Genomic DNA, 19177 nt, shown 5'->3' on the forward strand with positions numbered 1-19177 from the left:
CTAGGACCAGGGCACACAGACTTAATTTAGTCCCCATTTTCAAGTGGTAGATTCTGCTCTTATTTTTTATATAATATTTTGATTTTATATTATTATTTATAAAGAGAAAAAGAAAGACTGGCATTTATATAGCGCCTTTCACGACCTCAGGATGTCTCAAAGCGCTTAAAGAGTTATAGTTAAAGAGCAAAACATAGGCAGGTTGGGAAACAGAAGAAGTAGAGTTAGGTGGAGCAGAGGAGTTTATCCACAGTACAGGAATATTGTTTTTTCATTCACGGGATGTGGGGGTCGTTGGCGAGGCCAGAATTTATTGCCCATCCCTAGTTGCCCTGAGAAGGTGGTGGTGGCCATCATCTTGAACCAGCTGGTAGTTTGATATAACTGAGTGGCTTGCTATATCACTTCAGAGGGCAGTTAAGAGTCAACCACATTACGGTGGGACTGGAGTCACATATAGGCCAGACCGGCTAAGGACGGCAGATTTCCTTCCCTAAAGGACATCAGGCTGATGAGCATGGGGGACTCAAAGCTGCGACGCACAGCACCTCCACTGGCAGGAGGATGTAATTACAGCACGTCGAGTTTGCCTGGGTTGTTTCCATTATAAATGTGGACATAGGAATTAATAATGGGAAACAGTGTGACAAAAACGTGACAATAGGAAGTAAGGTTTTGTAGCCAGGGAGTGCAGGCAGACGTAAGATTTTTAACAGCTAGATATCCGACCTTCTGGCTCATTGGTAGCACACTCGCTAAACTTGAGTCAGAAGGTTGTGGGTTCATAGAAACATAGAAACATAGAAGATAGGAGCAGGAGTCGGCCATTCGGCCCCTCGAGCCTGCTCCACCATTCAATGAGATCATGGCTGATCATCCAAACTCAGTACCCTGTCCCTGCCTTCTCCCCATATCCCTTGATCCCTTTAGCCTCAAGAAATATATCTAACTCCTTCTTGAATATATTTAATGAATTGGCCTCAACTGCCTTCTGTGGTAGAGAATTCCACAGGTTCACCACTCTCTGGGTGAAGAAATTCCTCCTCATCTCAGTCCCAAATGGCTTACCCCTTATCCTTAGACTGTGACCCCTGGTTCTGGACTCCCCGACCATCGGGAACATCCTTCCTGCATCTAGTCTGTCTAGTCCTGTTAGAATTTTATAAGTTTCAATGAGATCCCCTCTCATTCTTCTAAACTCCAGCGAGTATAAGCCCAATCGACCCAATCTCACATCATACGTCATTCCTGCCATCCCAGGTATCAGTCTGGTGAATCTTCACTGCACTCCCTCCATGGCAAGAACATCCTTCCTCAGATAAGGCGACCAAAACTGCACACAATACTCAAGGTGTGGTTTCACCAAGGCCCTGTACAACTGCAGCAAGACATCCTTGTTCCTGTACGCGAATCCTCTCACTATGAAGGCCAACATACCATTTGCCTTCAAGTCACACTCCAGCATATAATCCAGGCTGACACTCCAGTGCAGTACTGAGGGAGCGCTGCACTGTCGGAGGTACCGTCTTTCAGATGAGACGTTAAACCGAGGCCCCGTCTGCTCTCACAGATGAACATAAAAGACCCCACGGCTACTATTTCGAAGAAGAGCAGGGGAGTTCTCCCCGCTGTCCTGGCAATAATTATCCCTCAACCGGCACCTAAAAGAACAGATTATCTGGTCATTTAGTTCATTGCTGTGTGTAAATTGTCTGCTGCGTTTCCCACATTACAACAGTGACTCCACTTCAAAAAACCACTTCATTGGCTGTAAAACTCTTTGAGACGTCCGGTGGTCGTGAAAGGCGCTATATAAATGTAACCTCATCAACATATCCTTCTATTCCTTTCTCCCTCATGTGTTTAACCAGCTTCCCCTTAAATGCATCTTCGCTATTCGCCTCAACCACTCCCTGTGGCAGCGAGTTCACCACTCTGAGTAAAGAAGTTTCTCCTGAACTCCTTATTGGATTTATCAGTGACTGTGCTATATTGATGGCCGCTAGTTTTGGACTCCCCACAAGTCGAAACATCTTCTCTACGTCTTCCCGATTAAAACATCCTTATAATTATAAAGACTTTTATCAGGTCACCCACCAGCCTTCTCTATTCTAGAGAAGAGCCCCAGCCTGTTCAGTCTTTCAAGACCCGAGTCATCAGGGGCTGCAGCCACCATTATGGCTGAAGTAGAGAAGCAGTTAAAAGTGTCAATAAAAAACGCGAAATGCTGGCAGTCCGATACAAGAAACAGATAACGCTGGAAACACAAAGCAGGTCAGTCAGAAATAAAAACAGAAAATGCTGGAGATACTCAGCAGGTCAGGCAGCATCTGTGAAGAGAGAAACAGAGTTAACCTTTCAGGTCGATGACCTTTCGTCAGAACTGGAAAAAAAGCAGGAAATGGAACAGATTTTTAAGCAAGTGTAGGAGCTGGGAAAGGGGGAGGGGAGGAAAGAACAAAAGGGAAGGTCTGTGTCAGTCAGAGTCTGAGGAGACAGCAGACAATCACCATTTGAGACACAGAGGCGCCATCAAAGATAAGCTGGAAATGTTAAAGAAAAAAAAGAAAGACTTGCATTTCTATAGCGCCTTTCATGACCTCAGGACGTCCCAAAGCGCTTTAGAGCCAATGAAATACTTTTTGAAGTGTAGGCGCTGTTGTAGGAAACGCGGCAGACAGTTTGCACACAGCAAGCTCCCACAAACAGCAACGTGATAATGACCAGATAATCTGTTTTAGTGATGTTGATTGAGGGATAAATATTGTGCCAGGACACCGGGGATAACTCCCCTGCTCTTCTTCAAAATAGTGCCGCGGGAACATTTACGTCCACCATGAGAGAGGGCAGACGGGGCCCCCGGTTTAACGTCTCATCCGAAAGACGGCACCTCCGACAGTGCGGCGCTCCCTCAGCACTGCACTGGGAGCGTCAGCCTAGCTTTTTGTGCTCAAGTCTCTGGAGTGGGACTCTGAACCCACAACCTGTAGAGGCGAGAGAGAGAGTTACCCTCAGAGCCATGGCTAACCCACTGCTTAATCTGGAGTTGATGACTGACGTGCTGTGCAGTTCCAGCATTTATTTTTTGTTTAGGTTAAATGTAATTGTCTTTCTGGCGACCTTAACCTTGTACATTTCAAATGGTTGGCTCCCTAAAAGGGAACCTCACTGTTTATAAAGTGTCAGGACTTTTTTATACCTCAGAAAATGTTTCTTTTTTTTTGTTTAGGTTGGAAACTTGCCAAGCGATTATAAAATCCAGATAAAATATATTTCTAAAGTCCCTAATGTGGTATGTATATTCCCATGTATTTTACGTGTTGGCCTTAATAAGTTGCACATGTATTTGAATCGTCGAAGCTGGTTTGATGAGAAGTTAAGTCTCGCACTATAACTGACCCGAGGCTCTCGTTGAGCATCGGCAAAAAATAATACTGCTCCTAATTTTTTCTCTGTGGCCTCCTTCCCTCTTACCCCGACGATGGTAACTCAGGCTTGCTGCAGCTCCATGAGTCACCATGGCAACCCAAAACGAGGGTCGCCAACTCTGGATGGACATAGTCCTGGAGGCTTTAATCACGTGACCTCCTGTCTCCAAGCGCCCTCCGCCCCCCCCCCACCCCGCCTGGTCAAATAGCCCATCTCCAATATTATTATAATAACTAATAAATGAAAGTGTTCAAACAAATTGAAAATAACTCATTGTTTTTTTTTTAACACCCCCCCCCCTATGATTTTTCTCCCGGGTGTTGCTCGCAGCCGTGTCCTGCCGATTAATCTTCAATTCCTGGAGACTCCAGGGCCAATCCAGGAGGGTTGGCCACCCTCATTCCAAAGACTGACGACTGGGCGGCAATGCAGCCTGGAGCATGGCACGGGAAAAATTAAGCCCTCGTATTAGGTAGCAAGAAGAACAAGTCACGATGAACCCTGACACGAATTTATTGTTCCACACTGCTCCCTCCCTGAAGCAAAGGCTGGGATTCGCCATTCATTGAGGGGCAAGCTCTTTGTAGCAGCATCAATGATGTCTCTCTCATGGTCATGGTGGGGGGGGGGGGGGCGGCGGGGGAGGAAGGGACAGGTGGTCATTTTAACCGAACTCGGGAAAGTGACCCAATCAGACACTCCATCCCATTTTACTGTCCATCGAGGGGAAAGATAGGTTAGAGTTTGTAATGTATATACCTTTAAGGGGGGAACTATCTTTTACAGCTCATGTATACTGCAGTACCGGCAGTGACCACACCTGTATATAGCACTGAGTAGTAATCTGTACAGATCAGTTCCAGTGTGAGCCACGTTGAGCAAACACCTGTTGTACCGTTCTCCTGCAGTCTGTGTCTTATTATACACAGACACAACATTGGCGACAAGGCAAGTTCGAACCTACCTGCAACTCTGCATCACCTCCCGGGGATTCGTTCCTGGAGATCAGTGGATTGGAGGTCAAGGCCAGAGACTCGGGCGTCGACCACGGGCAACCGCCCAGTCATCCAGCAGAGACTCGAGAATTGCGGGGGAGGCTGTCGAGAGCCAGGCTTGGCTTTCCAGTCGAGGTGGTCCAGCGAAACGGGCTGGCAACAGGTAGTGCGCAGACCCTTCCCGGACAGCGGCGGGCTAGAGCCCGACCGAGCGGCACAGCAAAGGGCCAAGCAGCGTCGATGGGGGAGAGAGAGAGAGGGCAGAGCGCACAGGGCGCAGCCGGTGTTCAGGGGCCGAGCAGCGTCGAAGAGAGGGAGAGAGAGACGCACAGAAACCCGCAAGGCGCCGCCATTGCCACGAGGACCGCGGAGAGCGGCATTGGCAGCAGCGCAGGAGAAGCGTGCGAAACCTACAGGGCGCCGCCATTGCCACGAGAACCGCCAGGAGCGGCGTTGGCAGCAGCGGGGGAGGAAGGAAAGCGCGGGAGACGCCATTTTAAGCCATTGGGAGACGCCATTTTAAACCACACCCAAAATGCCGAAGAGTGGCAGTATCACCGCATTTGACAATGAAGTCGAAGATTGGACTACATATGTCAAACGAATAGAGGTATACTGCAAGGAAAATGAGGTGTCAGATGACAAGAAAGCGTCGGTATTGTTAAATTTAATGGGTGCAAAGACGTATGGTTTATTACGAAATCTAGTAACCCCAATGAAGCCAATGGAAAAGAGTTTTGAAGACATAGTAACGATACTACAGGAACATTTAAACCCCACACCGCTGCTGATAGCAGAAAGATTCAAGTTTCACAAACGCTGATTATTTAACAGAACTGCGCAAACTATCAAAACACTGCCAGTTTGGAGCAGGACTGGCAGATACCTTAAGGGACAAGTTTGTGTGTGGGCTTCAAAGTGAAGGAACCCAGAAACGGCTTTTATCTGAAAAGGACCTTACGCTGGAAAAGGCTTTCAGCATTGCGGTATCATATGAAGCAGCAGCACGGGGCACTGCAGAGATACAACAGAGACCGCAAGAATATGGCACAAACGAAATGTCATATAGAACAGAGGAGTGCTATCGCTGCGGCAGAACAACACACGACCATAATGATTGCTGGTTCAAAGACAAAGTGTGCAGACAGTGTGGAAAAGTAGGACACATAGCACGAGTCTGCAGGTCGGGAAAGAAAACCAGCAATAAGAAACCTACCAAAGAAAAGTACAAGAAGGTACATAAGATGACGGAGAATAGTTCAGACGAACAAAAGAGTGATAACGACTCCGAAAGCAGGGAACTGAGTTGTCTGAAACTACATAATGTGATCACAACGGAGGATCACCGAACCATTTGGGTCACTCTTGTAAAGTCTGTGGGTTGTGCAGTTAATTACGACACAGACTTCAGGAGTAACATACAACAGGACTTTACTATTCGAAGGTCAGGGCGAATCTGCCCTATAAATCATGCCACAGCACTTATATACCGGTGTGTCACCGTCGGTATTACCGTATACAGAAGCCAAACAAGTAGTGCCACACCTAAAATAGTTCTCTTAAAGGTGAACGGTTACATACAATAGTCTCTTAAAGGTAGACGGTTACATACACTACAATCCTCCCTTTTTAGCTTACAACATACTATTTCTCATTAACATACATATATTCAACTTCAGGTAAACAATTTACAGATATAGTCTCTGTGGGAAACAGTTCACAGGTTCAGTCTCTGTGGGAACAGTGTATAGATTCAGTCTCTAGTCTTGACTCGGTCCGAACAACATCGCTGTGGTGTAGCCGGTTCACATTGCTAGCGTGACTCCTCCACTAGTCTTCCCCTTGACGTAACAGCTTGAACTTTCGTCCTGCTGAACCAGCAATGCTGACTTTTACAAACAGCTGTATTGCCTTGGTAATTTTTCTTACTTTCCAACTGATCTATCTCCCTTTGTAGGGCCCACGTGCATGATCTGGTAGGAGTGATAATGATTTTGATGGTTATCATCTTCTGCTTCTTCTTTTTCTTTTCTGCTTCTTGGAGACTCTCGGGGCTCCCTTATCAGCTGCCAGCTGTAGCGCCACCATCTCTCTATGTTCCTTAGACTTTAAGTGCTTCATCCTGATTTCTGCACTTTGGGAGTTTTCATCACAAGCTGGGCAGACCAGATCCTCGTAATATTCAGTGTCACTCAACAGGTCATGGTAATATTCGGTGTCGTCCTGAGCTAGTCTAGCGAGAGGGCCTGCTACTTCTTCCGTACCCAACTGGACGTTAGCCGACTGTTGTTCCCTCCCTAGACATCTTTCCTGAAGAGACTTCTTCATGCGTTCATATTCATCCCGCTCTTCCTGGGTTTCCTGCCAATCCTTCACTAATGACCTCGTTTGTGATTTCAATACTTCCCCTTCCCTCGGGGATTGATTGATCAGGCTATTCAATCCTTCTACTGGAGCAGCTGTTTCAACATTCTGCTGTTCACATTGACGTGATTCAGCATACTTTTGGCATCCCTGTAAAATCTGTGTTGCAACCTCAGCTATTTCCATAACTTTTGAGAGCTCCGAACTCCTTCCCTTTGAAGATTGAAGCTCGTGTTCAGATTGTTCCCATTGTAGAGTCTTGTCCTTCAGCATATGAAGGAGTTGGCTGACCGTTAACTCTTCCATGGGAACACTGTGGGTCAGAGTCTTCTCCATTTCATCCACCTTTTCCTCCAATGCTTTCACCTTCTTTTCCTCTTGTACTTTGGCTTCCAGCGCTCGGAGAAGTTGCGCCTTGATGCTCTCTAGCTCATGTTCAGAGGCCATTCTTACAGTCTCTGTGTTTCTTACAGTTCCCTTTTCTTCCACTGAACGGATTCCCAGTTGAATCTGTTCTTCAAGTTGTTGAATCTCGGTCATTGCCGCCCCATATTTGTCTTGGGTTTCCTTTAATATTTTTATGAGTTCTTGTACATCTTGTCTTTCAGGTTCTGCCATGTCTTTCACCTCTAATTTCTCATCTATGGATGGAACTTCTACCGATGAGTCTGTCTTGGCCTTGAGCTCATCAAGAATTTCCTGCAGCCTTTGGACTTCTTGCTCATGTTCAACCTTCAGTTGCTCATATGCTTCCACTGAAACTAGCTTTTCGGAGGTTGCCGAGTTAACCCCTTCCAGAATTGTAGCCTGGGCCTGTTCATACTGTTCTTTCAACTTCTCACACTCTGCTTGTAAGGAGTCGTAGAGAAGAACTGGAATAAAATCCTGGCTTCCTGCAGATTCCTCTTCATTTGCTTCTTCCTGCAAATATTCTAACTCCTGAACAGCATAAGGGAGATGTGATCGGTAATTGGTCACGATGGCTCTATGGTCGCTCTCTGCTTGAGCTAGCTGCTCCTGTTGTCTTTCCAGATTCTCCCTTTCGGTGTCATAGAACTTTTTCATTGTTTTCATCTCTTGTACGAGACGGTAACTCAATTGTTCTAATTGTTGTCGTAATTTGAAATAAGTTTGAGTCCGAGCTCGGTGTTCTTCCGTCATGGATATGTCCGTAACTTGAACAGGCTCAGAATTTTCTGTCGAACTAGGTTGTCGTTGTTTAGTGGAGTTCTGTTCTGAAACTTTGTTCTTCTCTGGAGCATAAGCCTTTATGCATGCCTTCGTTTTTCCAACCTTCGTCGGCAAGTCCATTTCAGCCTTGTCTTTCATATTTGGGTTGGTCTTATCGTCATCCGTTTCAGAATCTGAGCTGATTGTCTGCACCGAGTCCTCACTCGTTATGGCTTTTAGATAGTGCCATTCCATGTCTATTTTCTTGATCCACTCCCGTCCTAGAAGTGGTGGTCCTCCCTCATGTAGTACGTATAAGTTCATTCTTGGGTGTTCTTTACCCCTATCTCTCACTTTGACTCTTATCTTTCCCATGGGGTATACTTTATGCCCCGTGTATGTCTGCAATACGAACTTGGTATCTCTTAAGGGTATATGTGAGAATAGCCGGTGGTAATCCCTTCGATTTATGACTGATAGAGCTGATCCAGTGTCCAACTCCATTTTCACTTGGATTCCAGCTATTTTTAGCGTGACCCAGATAGTTTGTAGGTCAGCTTCCTTACTCACATTGTGAATTCTCAGACTACCCAGCTCCTGGCCGTTTGGGTCTGAGTCTGAATTCTGTTCGTCTGAACTCTTCTCAGCCACCTTGTGTACCTTGTTGTACTTTTCCTGTGATGGCTTCCTTTGGTTGTTGGTCCTTTGGTTGTTGGTCTTCTTCCCTGACCGGCATACCTTAGCTACGTGACCCAGTTTGCCACATTTCCTACATTCCTGGTTCTTAAACCAGCATTGGTTCTGGTCGTGTGTTGTCTTCCCACAACGATAGCATTTTGTTGTTGGCGAGGTAATTTGATCCACACTTAGTGCTGCTGTCTTTAGCTGCATTTCCGCAGTTCCCTTCGCTGCGGCTTCGTGCGATGCTGCAATAAGGACAGCCCTGTCAAGTGTAAGGTCGTTCTCTTTGAGTAGTCGCTTTTGCGTTCCTTCCTTTGCCAACCCGCACACGAACTTGTCTCGCAATGCCTCTATCAGATTCCCTCCAAACTGGCAGTATTTCGCTAGTCTACGCAGTTCGACCAAGTATTCTGCGTTGCTTTCGTCTTTCCGTTGCATTCTCGCATAGAATTTGAATCGTTCCGCCAACATCAACGGTGTAGGGTTCAAGTGGTCCTTCAGGACAGCCACAATATCATCGAAAGTCTGATCCGCCGGTTTAGCTGGTGCTAGTAGATGCTTCAAGAGCCCGTATGTCTTTGCGCCCATCGAGTTCAGCAAGGTTATAGCTTTGTCATCTTCTTCTATTTTATTGGCCTCACAATAGATCTCAATGCGTTCCACGTACGTGGCCCAGTCTTCTACTTCGGAATTAAAATCGTTGATGTTACCACGCTTAGGCATCTTCCTCTCTTTGGGAACAACACAAGTATTTCTTTAAATTATTATTTCTTTTTTTTTCTAAGATGGCAGTTTTCCCGCGAAAATGGCGGTTTCCCGCTCTTATCTTCTCTCCCCGCCCACTTCAATGGCAGTTTCCTGCTTCTGTCTTCTTCCCCGCCTAATGGCGGCTTCCCGCGTTTCTTCCCTGGCGGGAGGGGTACACTTTCCCCACGGGCGACGGCCGCTGGCTTTCAGGTTCACAGCCTGCGCGTCGGCTTCAAGGCTTTCCCTTTTATTTTTATGGCAGGGCGACCGGCTCTGGGTACCCCGTTGACGGTGAACAGGTTCAGCCGCTGGGCTGGCTCTCACACAGTTCCCCTTGCTCGGCTCTGTCTCTCTCCAGCTCGCTCGGCTCTACCGGCGCTGGGTACACCCCGTTGACGGAGGACAGTTCAGCCGCTGGACTGGCTCTCGCACAGTTCCCCTTGCTCGGCTCTGCCTCTCTCCCGCTCGCTCGGCTCTACCGGCGCTGGTTACACCCTGTTGACGGAGGACAGATCAGCCACTGGACTGGCTCTCGCGCAGTCTCTCTTGGTCGGCTCTGCCTCTCCCGCTCGCTCGGACCCCAATCGCGCCTCCCAGCCCCTCGCAGTCCGGTGCTTCTCTCCCCGGCTGCGGCTGAGTTTCTCTCTTCCCGCGCCTACGCTCCCGGTCGCAGCGCTTCGTGGCTTCGGTCACCGCCCGGCTTTTCCCGCCGGTCGCGGTCTCTCACGACGCCGTTGGACCCGACTTTTTGTCCGGCTCCTTTTCCCCCTCGACCGTGGTCGAGTGCCCAGCCCTTATCCTCCGGCTATTCTTTTCACTTTCCCTTACTCACAGTCACCGTGGCAGAAGGGACAGTCAGTGCCTGTTGCTGATGGAAGTTTTTGTCGCTAAAGTCTTCCTCCTTTCTATTGCTGCAGCCTTGAGTTTTCTCCCAGCCGAATGACGAGGGCGGTTGCCTCTTTTCGACGCTCTTTCGTTGCTTTGAAATTATTGTTGCCGCAGGGTACGATCGGACTCGTCGCCACTGTAAAGTCTGTGGGTTGTGCAGTTAATTACGACACAGACTTCAGGAGTAACATACAACAGGACTTTACTATTCGAAGGTCAGGGCGAATCTGCCCTATAAATCATGCCACAGCACTTATATACCGGTGTGTCACCGTCGGTATTACCGTATACAGAAGCCAAACAAGTAGTGCCACACCTAAAATAGTTCTCTTAAAGGTGAACGGTTACATACAATAGTCTCTTAAAGGTAGACGGTTACATACACAACAACTCTCAAGATAGCAGGAGTCCAGGTAAAGATGGAATTGGACACAGGATCAGCTCTAACAGTCATAAACCGATGGGACTACGAGCGGCTATTCTCACACGTACCCTTGAGAGACACAAAAATTATTTTGAAGACGTACACGGGGCAAAAAGTCTACCCCAAAGGAAAAAAAAGGGTGACCGTTATATATAACGGTAAGGAAACACCAAAACTAGACCTGTATGTATTGCAAGATGGAGGACCACCATTACTGGGACGTGAACGGATCCGGAAAATACAACTGGATTGGCATTCCATACAGGTGCTGACTGTGACTGACAAAAAGAATGACGACATCACACCTGGGCGACTGTCAAAGATCCTAACTGACGCGAAAGTAGTGTTCCAGCAAGGACTCGGAACACTAAAAGGCATGACGGCGACGATTAAAATTGAAGAAAACGCAAGCCCAAAATTTTTTAAGGCCAGACCGGTACCTTATGCGATCCGCCCAGCCGTCGAAGCAGAGCTGGAGAGTCTGGAATGTTCAGGTATACTGTCCAAGGTAGACTGGAGCGAGTGGGCTACACCCCTCATCCCTGTGATGAAAAAGTCGTTGAGCAGCACGCCTGGGGAACCAAGGAAGGTTCGCATCTGTGGGGACTTTAAGGTAACAGTGAGCCCGGTCCTTCACACCGTACAATATCCACTTCCGCGGATTGAAGATATTTTCACCTTGCTATCTGGAGAGAAACGCTTCACTAAGATTGATCTGGCCCAGGCGTATCTGCAAATGGAGGTAGAAGAAGCATCAAAAAAATATCTCACAATCAACACCCATAAAGGTCTCTACCAATACAACCGGCTGGTATTCAGGGTAGCATCAGCTCCGACTATTTGGCAGAGGGCAATGGAACAAGTCCTGCAAGGGATCCCAGGGACCCAGTGTTATTTGGACGACATCCTGGTCACGGGCGAAAATGACAGTGATCACTTTGCCAACCTGGAGCAGGTGCTCACTAGATTGCAGGAATGTGGGCTCCGAGCTAACCGCCGCAAATGCGAGTTTTTTAGAAAACAGATCTCGTATTGTGGCCACATTATCGATAAAGAGGGGTTACATAAGTCCCCAGAGAAGATTGAGGCAGTAGTCAAGGCTCCAGCACTGGAAAATGTGTCACAACTGAGGTCGTTCCTCGGGCTGGTAAACTACTACCATAAGTTCTTGCCAAATCTGTCTACAATACTACACCCACTGAACACCCTACTGCAAACTGGGGTGCCATGGAAGTGGAGTGACGAATGTAGACAAGCTTTCCAGAAGAGCAAAACACTAATCACATCGAAAGAGGTATTGGCCCATTACAACCCGGCATTACCAATTCGGTTGGCATGCGATGCGTCACCCTACGGCATTGGAGCGGTGCTGTCGCACAAATTCTCGGACGGCTCAGCGAGGCCAATAGCCTTTGCATCACGATCACTAACCTCAGCCGAGCGTAACTACGCCCAGATTGACAGGGAGACCCTCAGCCTAGTGTGGGGAGTGAAAAAGTTCAATCACTATCTGCACGGGCAGAAATTCACCTTGCTGACTGATCACCAGCCTCTTGTCTCCATTTTTAATCTGAAGAAGGGCGTTCCGGTGATGACTGCACAACGACTACAAAGATGGTCACTTTTTCTAGGGGCGCACCACTATGAGATTGAATATAAGGGCACAAAACAGCATGGAAATGCTGATGGGCTATCACGCCTGCCACTGCCTACTGCGGAGGAAGCACCAGCAGTGGATCCTGTCGAAATATTCCATTTGACTATAATTGAATACCTACTGGTAACTAACGCTTGTATCGAAAAGGAAACCCGAAATGACCCGACACTGTCTCGGGTATATGATTTGACGGTGAAGGGATGGCCAGCACACGGCGACTCACTGTTGCCAGCATTCTCGACAAGGAGAGAACAGCTGTCAGTGTGCCGGGGGACCTTGATGTGCGGATCCCGAGTGGTAATTCCACCCAAGTTAAGGGATAGAGTGCTCAATGAGCTTCATGAGGGACATCTGGGAGGGCTAAAAATGAAAAGCCTAGCCAGGGCTTATGTGTGGTGGCCAGGAATCGATAAACAAATCGAGGACCTGACCAAGAGCTGCTCAGGATGCCAGAAAGTCCAAAATGCACCACCACAGGCCCCTCTGCACCCATGGGAGTGGCCCTCATCTCCATGGCAACGGGTGCATATTGATTTTGCTGGTCCATTCATGGACTCAATGTTTTTAATAGCCGTGGACGTGCACTCAAAATGGCCTGAGGTCATCAAAATGTCCTCCACCACCACAGAGAAAACTATTGCAGTCCTACGGACCATTTTTGCCAGGAATGGCTTGCCAGAACAGATTTGCTCCGACAACAGACCACAGTTTGTGTCCAAAGAGTTGCGGAGGTTCTTGAAAAAGAATCGGGTAAGGCATTACACATCCGCCCCGTATCATCCAGCCACAAATGGATTGGCTGAGAGGTTCGTACAAACCTTTAAGAAGTCAATAAAGGCTATGTACAATGACAACATTCCGCTGCAGCACAAGGTGGACAATTTCCTGTTCGCCTACCGGAATGCGACACATGCAGCCACCAACCAGGCCCCAGCCATGATGTTCTTTAACCGAAGGTTAAGATCTCGCCTGGATTTGCTCAGACCAAACGTACGAAGAGATGTTGAGAGTAAGCAATTCCAGCACATCCATGAGAAGCCAGCAAGGAGCTTCAATGTAGGGCAACCAGTCTTGGCCCGCGACTACCGAACAGAAAAATGGCAGCCAGGAACGATATGCACACGGCAGGGCCCACTAATGTACACAGTGGACATTGGGGAGAGCATCGTGAGACGCCATGCTGACCAGATCCTAGAGTCACAGGAACAAGTCAACCCCATGCCTCGCCCATACGTACCTGGTGATGGACCCGACGTACAGGTCGCATCTACCCCAGAAACAGTAGCATCGGAAGCTGATGAACCAACCGACGACAGGGGGCCAGAATCGCCTCTGCACCAAGAGCAAGACACTCGGGAAAGGTGCTATCCAGAAAGGATCAGGAAGCCTCCCCAAAGACTGAATATATAAATTGACTATTTTCAGCTAATGTTGCATGTTAAAAGTGTTAATTGTAATTAGTTTGATATTTAATTGTTAAATGAGTGTTATGGTACTGTTAATCTAAAAGGGGAGGAATTGTAATGTATATACCTTTAAGGGGGGAACTGTCTTTTACAGCTCATGTATACTGCAGTACCGGCAGTGACCACACCTGTATATAGCCCTGAGTAGTAATCTGTACAGATCAGTTCCAGTGTGAGCCACGTTGAGTAAACACCTGTTGTACCGTTCTCCTGCAGTCTGTGTCTTATTATACACAGACACAACAGAGTTACCACCGCAACCCCCTCCCCCGCCCCCGCCGCCGACTGTTTCTGATGTTGCGACAAAGCTAAAGAAATCTTCCCCCCCACCCACCTGCCCCTCCCCCCCCCCAAGCCCAGGTTTCAGAGCTGAAGGGGCCGAGTTTGCGAATGCAGTCGCAGGTAGGGCAAATCGCAGACACCGCGCACGCCAATTCCCGACAATTCCGTGGCTGAAATCACAACCACACCGGTTATTAAAAGCTAAAAGTATTTGATTTCGATCGATGTCGGGCGCCTGCAGCCCTCAAAATGACTTCAGAGCAAAGTTGGTAGCTTGTACCCTTGTTGTTGACGCCATTTCGGCTGAAGTAAGTAATGGCTGCAGTCGTCTTGGGCAACCGTGCCTTGATTGCAGCCAAGGGTTTCGTACTTGCCAAGTCATTGTTGATGTAGATCACGTTGTGTTGTCAACAAAGTGTGAGAACAGGAAGAGCAGGGCAATTTATGAGGTCGATATTGAATACAAAACCCATCTCTTCACTTTGACAGGGTATTAATATCCAAATTGTTGCGCTCTACCAAACGAATAAACTCGGTGAATTCCAAATTAAAGGCCTGAGAGACTTTGCTTCCAAATTTTTAAAAGCTTAAGTTCATTGGAAGGGAGTTAACCCCCCAAACTTAATGAAAAAAACTTGCATTTCTACAGCGCCTTTCACAAGCTCAGGACGTCCCAAAGTGCTTTACAATCAATGAAGTACTTTCGAAGTGTAGTCACTGCAGTAATGTAGGAAATGCGGCAGCCAATTTACACACAGCCAGGTCCCAAAAACAGAAATCATGACCAGATAATTTGTTTTTAGGTGTTGGTTGAGGGATAAATACTGGCCAGGAGACTGAGGAGAACTCCCTGCTCTTCTTAAAAATAGTGCCATGGGATCTTTTGTGACCACCTGAGCGAGCAGGCGGGACCTCGATTTAACGTCTCACCCGAAAGATAGCACCTCCGACAGTGCGGCACTCCCTCAGTACTGCACTGGGAGTGTCAGCCTGGATTTTGTGCTCTAGTCTCTGGAGGGACTATGAACCCATGGCCTTCTGACTCAGAGACGAGAGTGCTGCGCACTGAGACACGGCTGCTGCAGTGATTGTGGTGATTCCCCTCTGCTCTGGTTCAGATGTGGAGCAAGCCAGGTTCCAGCTGTTCGGTAACATTTACATGGCTTATTATTTTGCGCAGACTAACGGAAAGTAATGATTTTACACCGCAGTAGCATTTTAGCTGTGAGACATGGGAACACGGAAATGTGTTAACTGTTCCCAATGCACTGCGCCAAAAGCTTCATAAACAAAACTAGTATCTAAAGAGCCATCGAATAAGAATACAGTGACTTTAGGTGGTTGCGTAACAAAACCCCAGATTGTCTTTTACTTGAGCCAAGTAATTAATCTCAGTAAAAGTCGATTGCTAAAGGATCCAGGGGGCCATTGGCTTGCAACTCACTGATGAATGACACTGGCAATACAACAGTGCCCAGTCCTTGGTCTGCCTGTTGCAGTCAATACTCTCAGAGCACAAGCTCAACGTATCATTACTCTGAGTCAGCCGTGACTCAGGGTGTCGCACTCTCACCTCCTAGAGTCAGAAGGTCGCGGGTTCAAGTCCCCACTCCAGAGATTTGAGCACAACAATCTAGACTGACACTCCCAGTGCTGCACTGTCGGAGGTGCCACCTTATGGATGAGACATTAAAGGGAGTCCCTGCCTGCCCTCTCAGGTGGATGCAAAAGACCCCATGGGACTGTTTCGAGGAGGAGCAGGGGGAGTTCTCCCCGGTGTCCTGGGGCCAATATTTACCCCTCAGCCAACATCACAAAAACAGATGATCTGGTCATTATCACATTGCTGTTTGTGGGAGCTTGCTGTGCGCAAATTGGCTGCCGCATTTCCTACATTACAACAGTGACTCCACTTCAAAAAGTACTTCATTGGCCGTGAAGCGCTTTGGAACATCCTGAGGTTGTGAAAGGCGCTATATACAGGAAACTTTGTGCTATCCGGCACCGACGGGACCGAGCTGCTGCCGTTCCCTCAAAACTGCCGTACACTCCAGAGCTAATGTTGAAACATACGGAGATTTTCATCTCCATATGAATCAACAAACCCTGTTGCTTAGCAACAGCCTCTAAACAGTCGGCAAGCATCTCTGTAGCGTCTCTAGCTGAAGCTGTTGCTTAGCTACAGACCTTGCAGAGCTTGACTGTTCAAAAAAAGCAAAGAAAAGAAATGAAAAGAATAAAAAACGGCTCCTGATTTTTGCCGGTGGCTCGAGCTTGCCGGACGGTTCGCCTCCGAATAACACAAAGTTTCCTGTAAATGCAAGTCATTCTTTCTGAAGTGTGCAATTTAGCTGGTTTTATTTAACATAGGGATGACCTCGTTCACTCGCAAATCTTCTCATCCTTATGTATCAGGTGAAAATCACGCCTCACTCATTAATCTCTGGAGTCCTGTATACTCTGTTTTTTGTCCGTCTGTCGGCATCATGTTTGCACTTCTTCACACTGGGTCATTTCTTCATTTTTTTCCCCCTGTAGACTGATACATGTTGGCTGCATTTAACAGTGCCTGAAATGTCCTTCAGCTTGGACGCCCTTCTAGAAAAGTTTGCCAAGAATTCGTCAAATTATTTAATTATCGAAAATCTCCACCAGGTTCTGGATGGTATTCACGACTGTCTGTCCGAACACAGGGAGGTACGCAATGCCTGGTGTCTCTTTGCTTGTGTGTCTAGCCTGACAGTGTCTTCTTCTAACCTGTGAGGAGTTAGCTGGTCCCAGTGGATGGGGGGGGGGGGGCTCCGCGGGCTTCAGTGCCCCGTGGGTGAGGGAGAGGGAAAATCACCTGAGGCGACTGCTCCCAACTGCGATCCAGTGCATTGGATGTGAAGTGCCCACGTGTGGAAGTTAACTGAAGCCGTTGGCGCCTTGAGCTCCAGCTTGACACCCCCTCCCCAGGTCACGTGGCCGGATTTTCCTCTATTTCTTCACCCGTTTTTCAGGTTGTCACTGAGGCGAGGATAGCTGTACACCGACTGGTGTCTCTCAGTCGCAGGGAGGAGAGGGGATGGAAAATGGACCCGGGCCCCCATAACACTGGTTTCCTTCCCATTTTTCTCTACTCTCCCGATCTCGTCCAGTGCCACTTCAGCCGGGTACTGGAAATGCCCACCCGAATACAGGTGGGCGTGTTTAAATTGGGCGCTAATGTCCACGTGACATCATGCGTTGTATATCCTGTCATTAACGCCTCAGGCGCATAACTTCCATCTGTAACGGGCGGTGACGGGGAAAGGCTGAATGAACGGATAGAAGCCGCTCGACGGACGCTTCCTAACCGCTCGATCTCCGGGTCTTCAGCCTACGACGCTGCCTCGGCCCTTTAAGCAGCTGCAGGTGTTGGAATCCTGCCCGACCACTTCCCGCCTCCCCCAGCGATTGCGGGGGGGGATTGTGGGAAGGGAAGTCCAAAGAAGGACCTGGAACATTTGCCGGGGTGAGCAGCAGGTCACCGGGGTGGGCAGTAGGTCCTACCCTGCCACACTTTGGCTGACTATTGCACAAGAGAGAAGTTCTAGGCCTCAGTGTCTGGGCTGCGCATCGAACTATTTTTGAAAGCACGTCACCTCGTTAGAGGCAACTCCCTTTAATAGTGACCTTTTATATTTCCCACTCAAACTTCAGAAATAATTTTCCAATCAAGTTAAGAGCAAATTTTCCAAGGCAAAATGCCTCAGCGACAACACCTCGCTTGTCAGGAATGCAATCAGGCACAACCGAGTTCCAACACTTCTAAATTTCCAGTCGCTAAACGTATTGACCGGAGGGCTGAGAATTGGCACCCCTCGCCAAGCAGACCTTTGGGAGTGTCGGTTGCCAACTCTGGTTGGATGTATGCCTGGAGGGTTTCACCACATGACCTCACACCTCTTATCGCTCCACCCAGTAAACTGTCTTTTCCCAACCCCCCACCTTCTCCAATATTTTTTCGTCTAATAAACAAAAGTCTTCAAAGAAAATGAAAAAAAATACTGATTTTTAACACCCCTGGTGATCTTTCTCCCAGCTGGTGCTCGCAGCAGTGCCCAGGAGATTAATCCTTAATTCCTGAAGAGTCCTGGAGGATTGGTAACCCTAGCTGGGAGTGGGCCATCAGAAAATTTACCCTTAATATCTGTTCGGATCGGTTTTTTTCTTTGGGCGTATTGCATGTTCCCGTTGTAGACTGATTCCTGGGATGAGAGGGTTGACTAGGAGGAGAGATTGAGTAGAATGGGCCGACACTCTCTGGAGTTTAGAAGATCTCATTGAGACATGTAAGATCCTGAGGGGGATTGACAGAGTAGACGCTGAGAGTCTGTTTCCCCTGGCTGGAGAGTCTAGAACTAGGGGGCATAGTCTCGGGCTAAGGGGTCAGCCATTTAGGACTGAGATGAGGTGAAATTTCTTCACTCAGAGGGTGGTGAATCTTTGGAATTCTCTACCCCAGAGGGCTGTGGATGACTATATTCAAGACTGAGATCGATAGATTTTTCGACTCTAGGGAAATCAAGGGATATGGGGATCAGGTGGGAAAGTGGAGTTGAGGTGGAAGATCAGCCATGATCTCATTGAATGGCGGAGCAGGCTCAAGGGCTGAATGGCCTACTCCTGCTCCTATTTCTTATGTTCTTCTGTAGTCCCTTCAGAACTTGTAAATCTCTTGACATAGAGCACTGAAACGGCCTTGTAAATCACATCTCATTGAGTAAAAGTTGGATCCCGGCACCCTGGTGACTAATTAACTTTATCGGAGTTTCTGTTTAGGACTATGTGGAAGAATCGGAGTTCAGCTGTGAAAAATCCGATCTGGAGCCTAAACAATACTTCAGTTACTTCAATGAAATCATTAGTGCGTTCCAATCAGCGGAGGATAACAGTCCCTGTGACTTTGAGGCAACCTGCAAGATGACAGAGCCACCAGGCGCAGGTAGAGTTTAAGATGCTCCATTAACACTGCTGACTTTCGGTAAGCCTTAATGTGAGATTCAACGCAAGATGTTGGGGTGGGGAAACCTCAGCAGAGATTGATTTT

General features: G+C 47.9%; 1 protein-coding gene across 2 annotated transcripts in view; it reads left to right on the forward strand.

Annotated features, from left to right (window-relative positions):
• Nucleotides 1-19177, forward strand: part of kitlga (kit ligand a) — a 168733-nt gene that overhangs the window by 55180 nt on the left and 94376 nt on the right. For both annotated transcript variants that reach the window (XM_086009496.1, XM_086009495.1), the window contains exons 3-5: nucleotides 3230-3292; nucleotides 16642-16800; nucleotides 18910-19072. In XM_086009496.1, the coding sequence (XP_085865622.1) occupies nucleotides 3230-3292; nucleotides 16642-16800; nucleotides 18910-19072 (385 nt within the window). The remainder of the gene's footprint in view (nucleotides 1-3229; nucleotides 3293-16641; nucleotides 16801-18909; nucleotides 19073-19177) is intronic.

Source organism: Somniosus microcephalus, chromosome 16 (genome assembly GCF_052327205.1).
Source record: "Somniosus microcephalus isolate GS21.2 chromosome 16, FLI_Smic_1.0, whole genome shotgun sequence".
Lineage (NCBI taxonomy): Eukaryota > Metazoa > Chordata > Chondrichthyes > Squaliformes > Somniosidae > Somniosus > Somniosus microcephalus.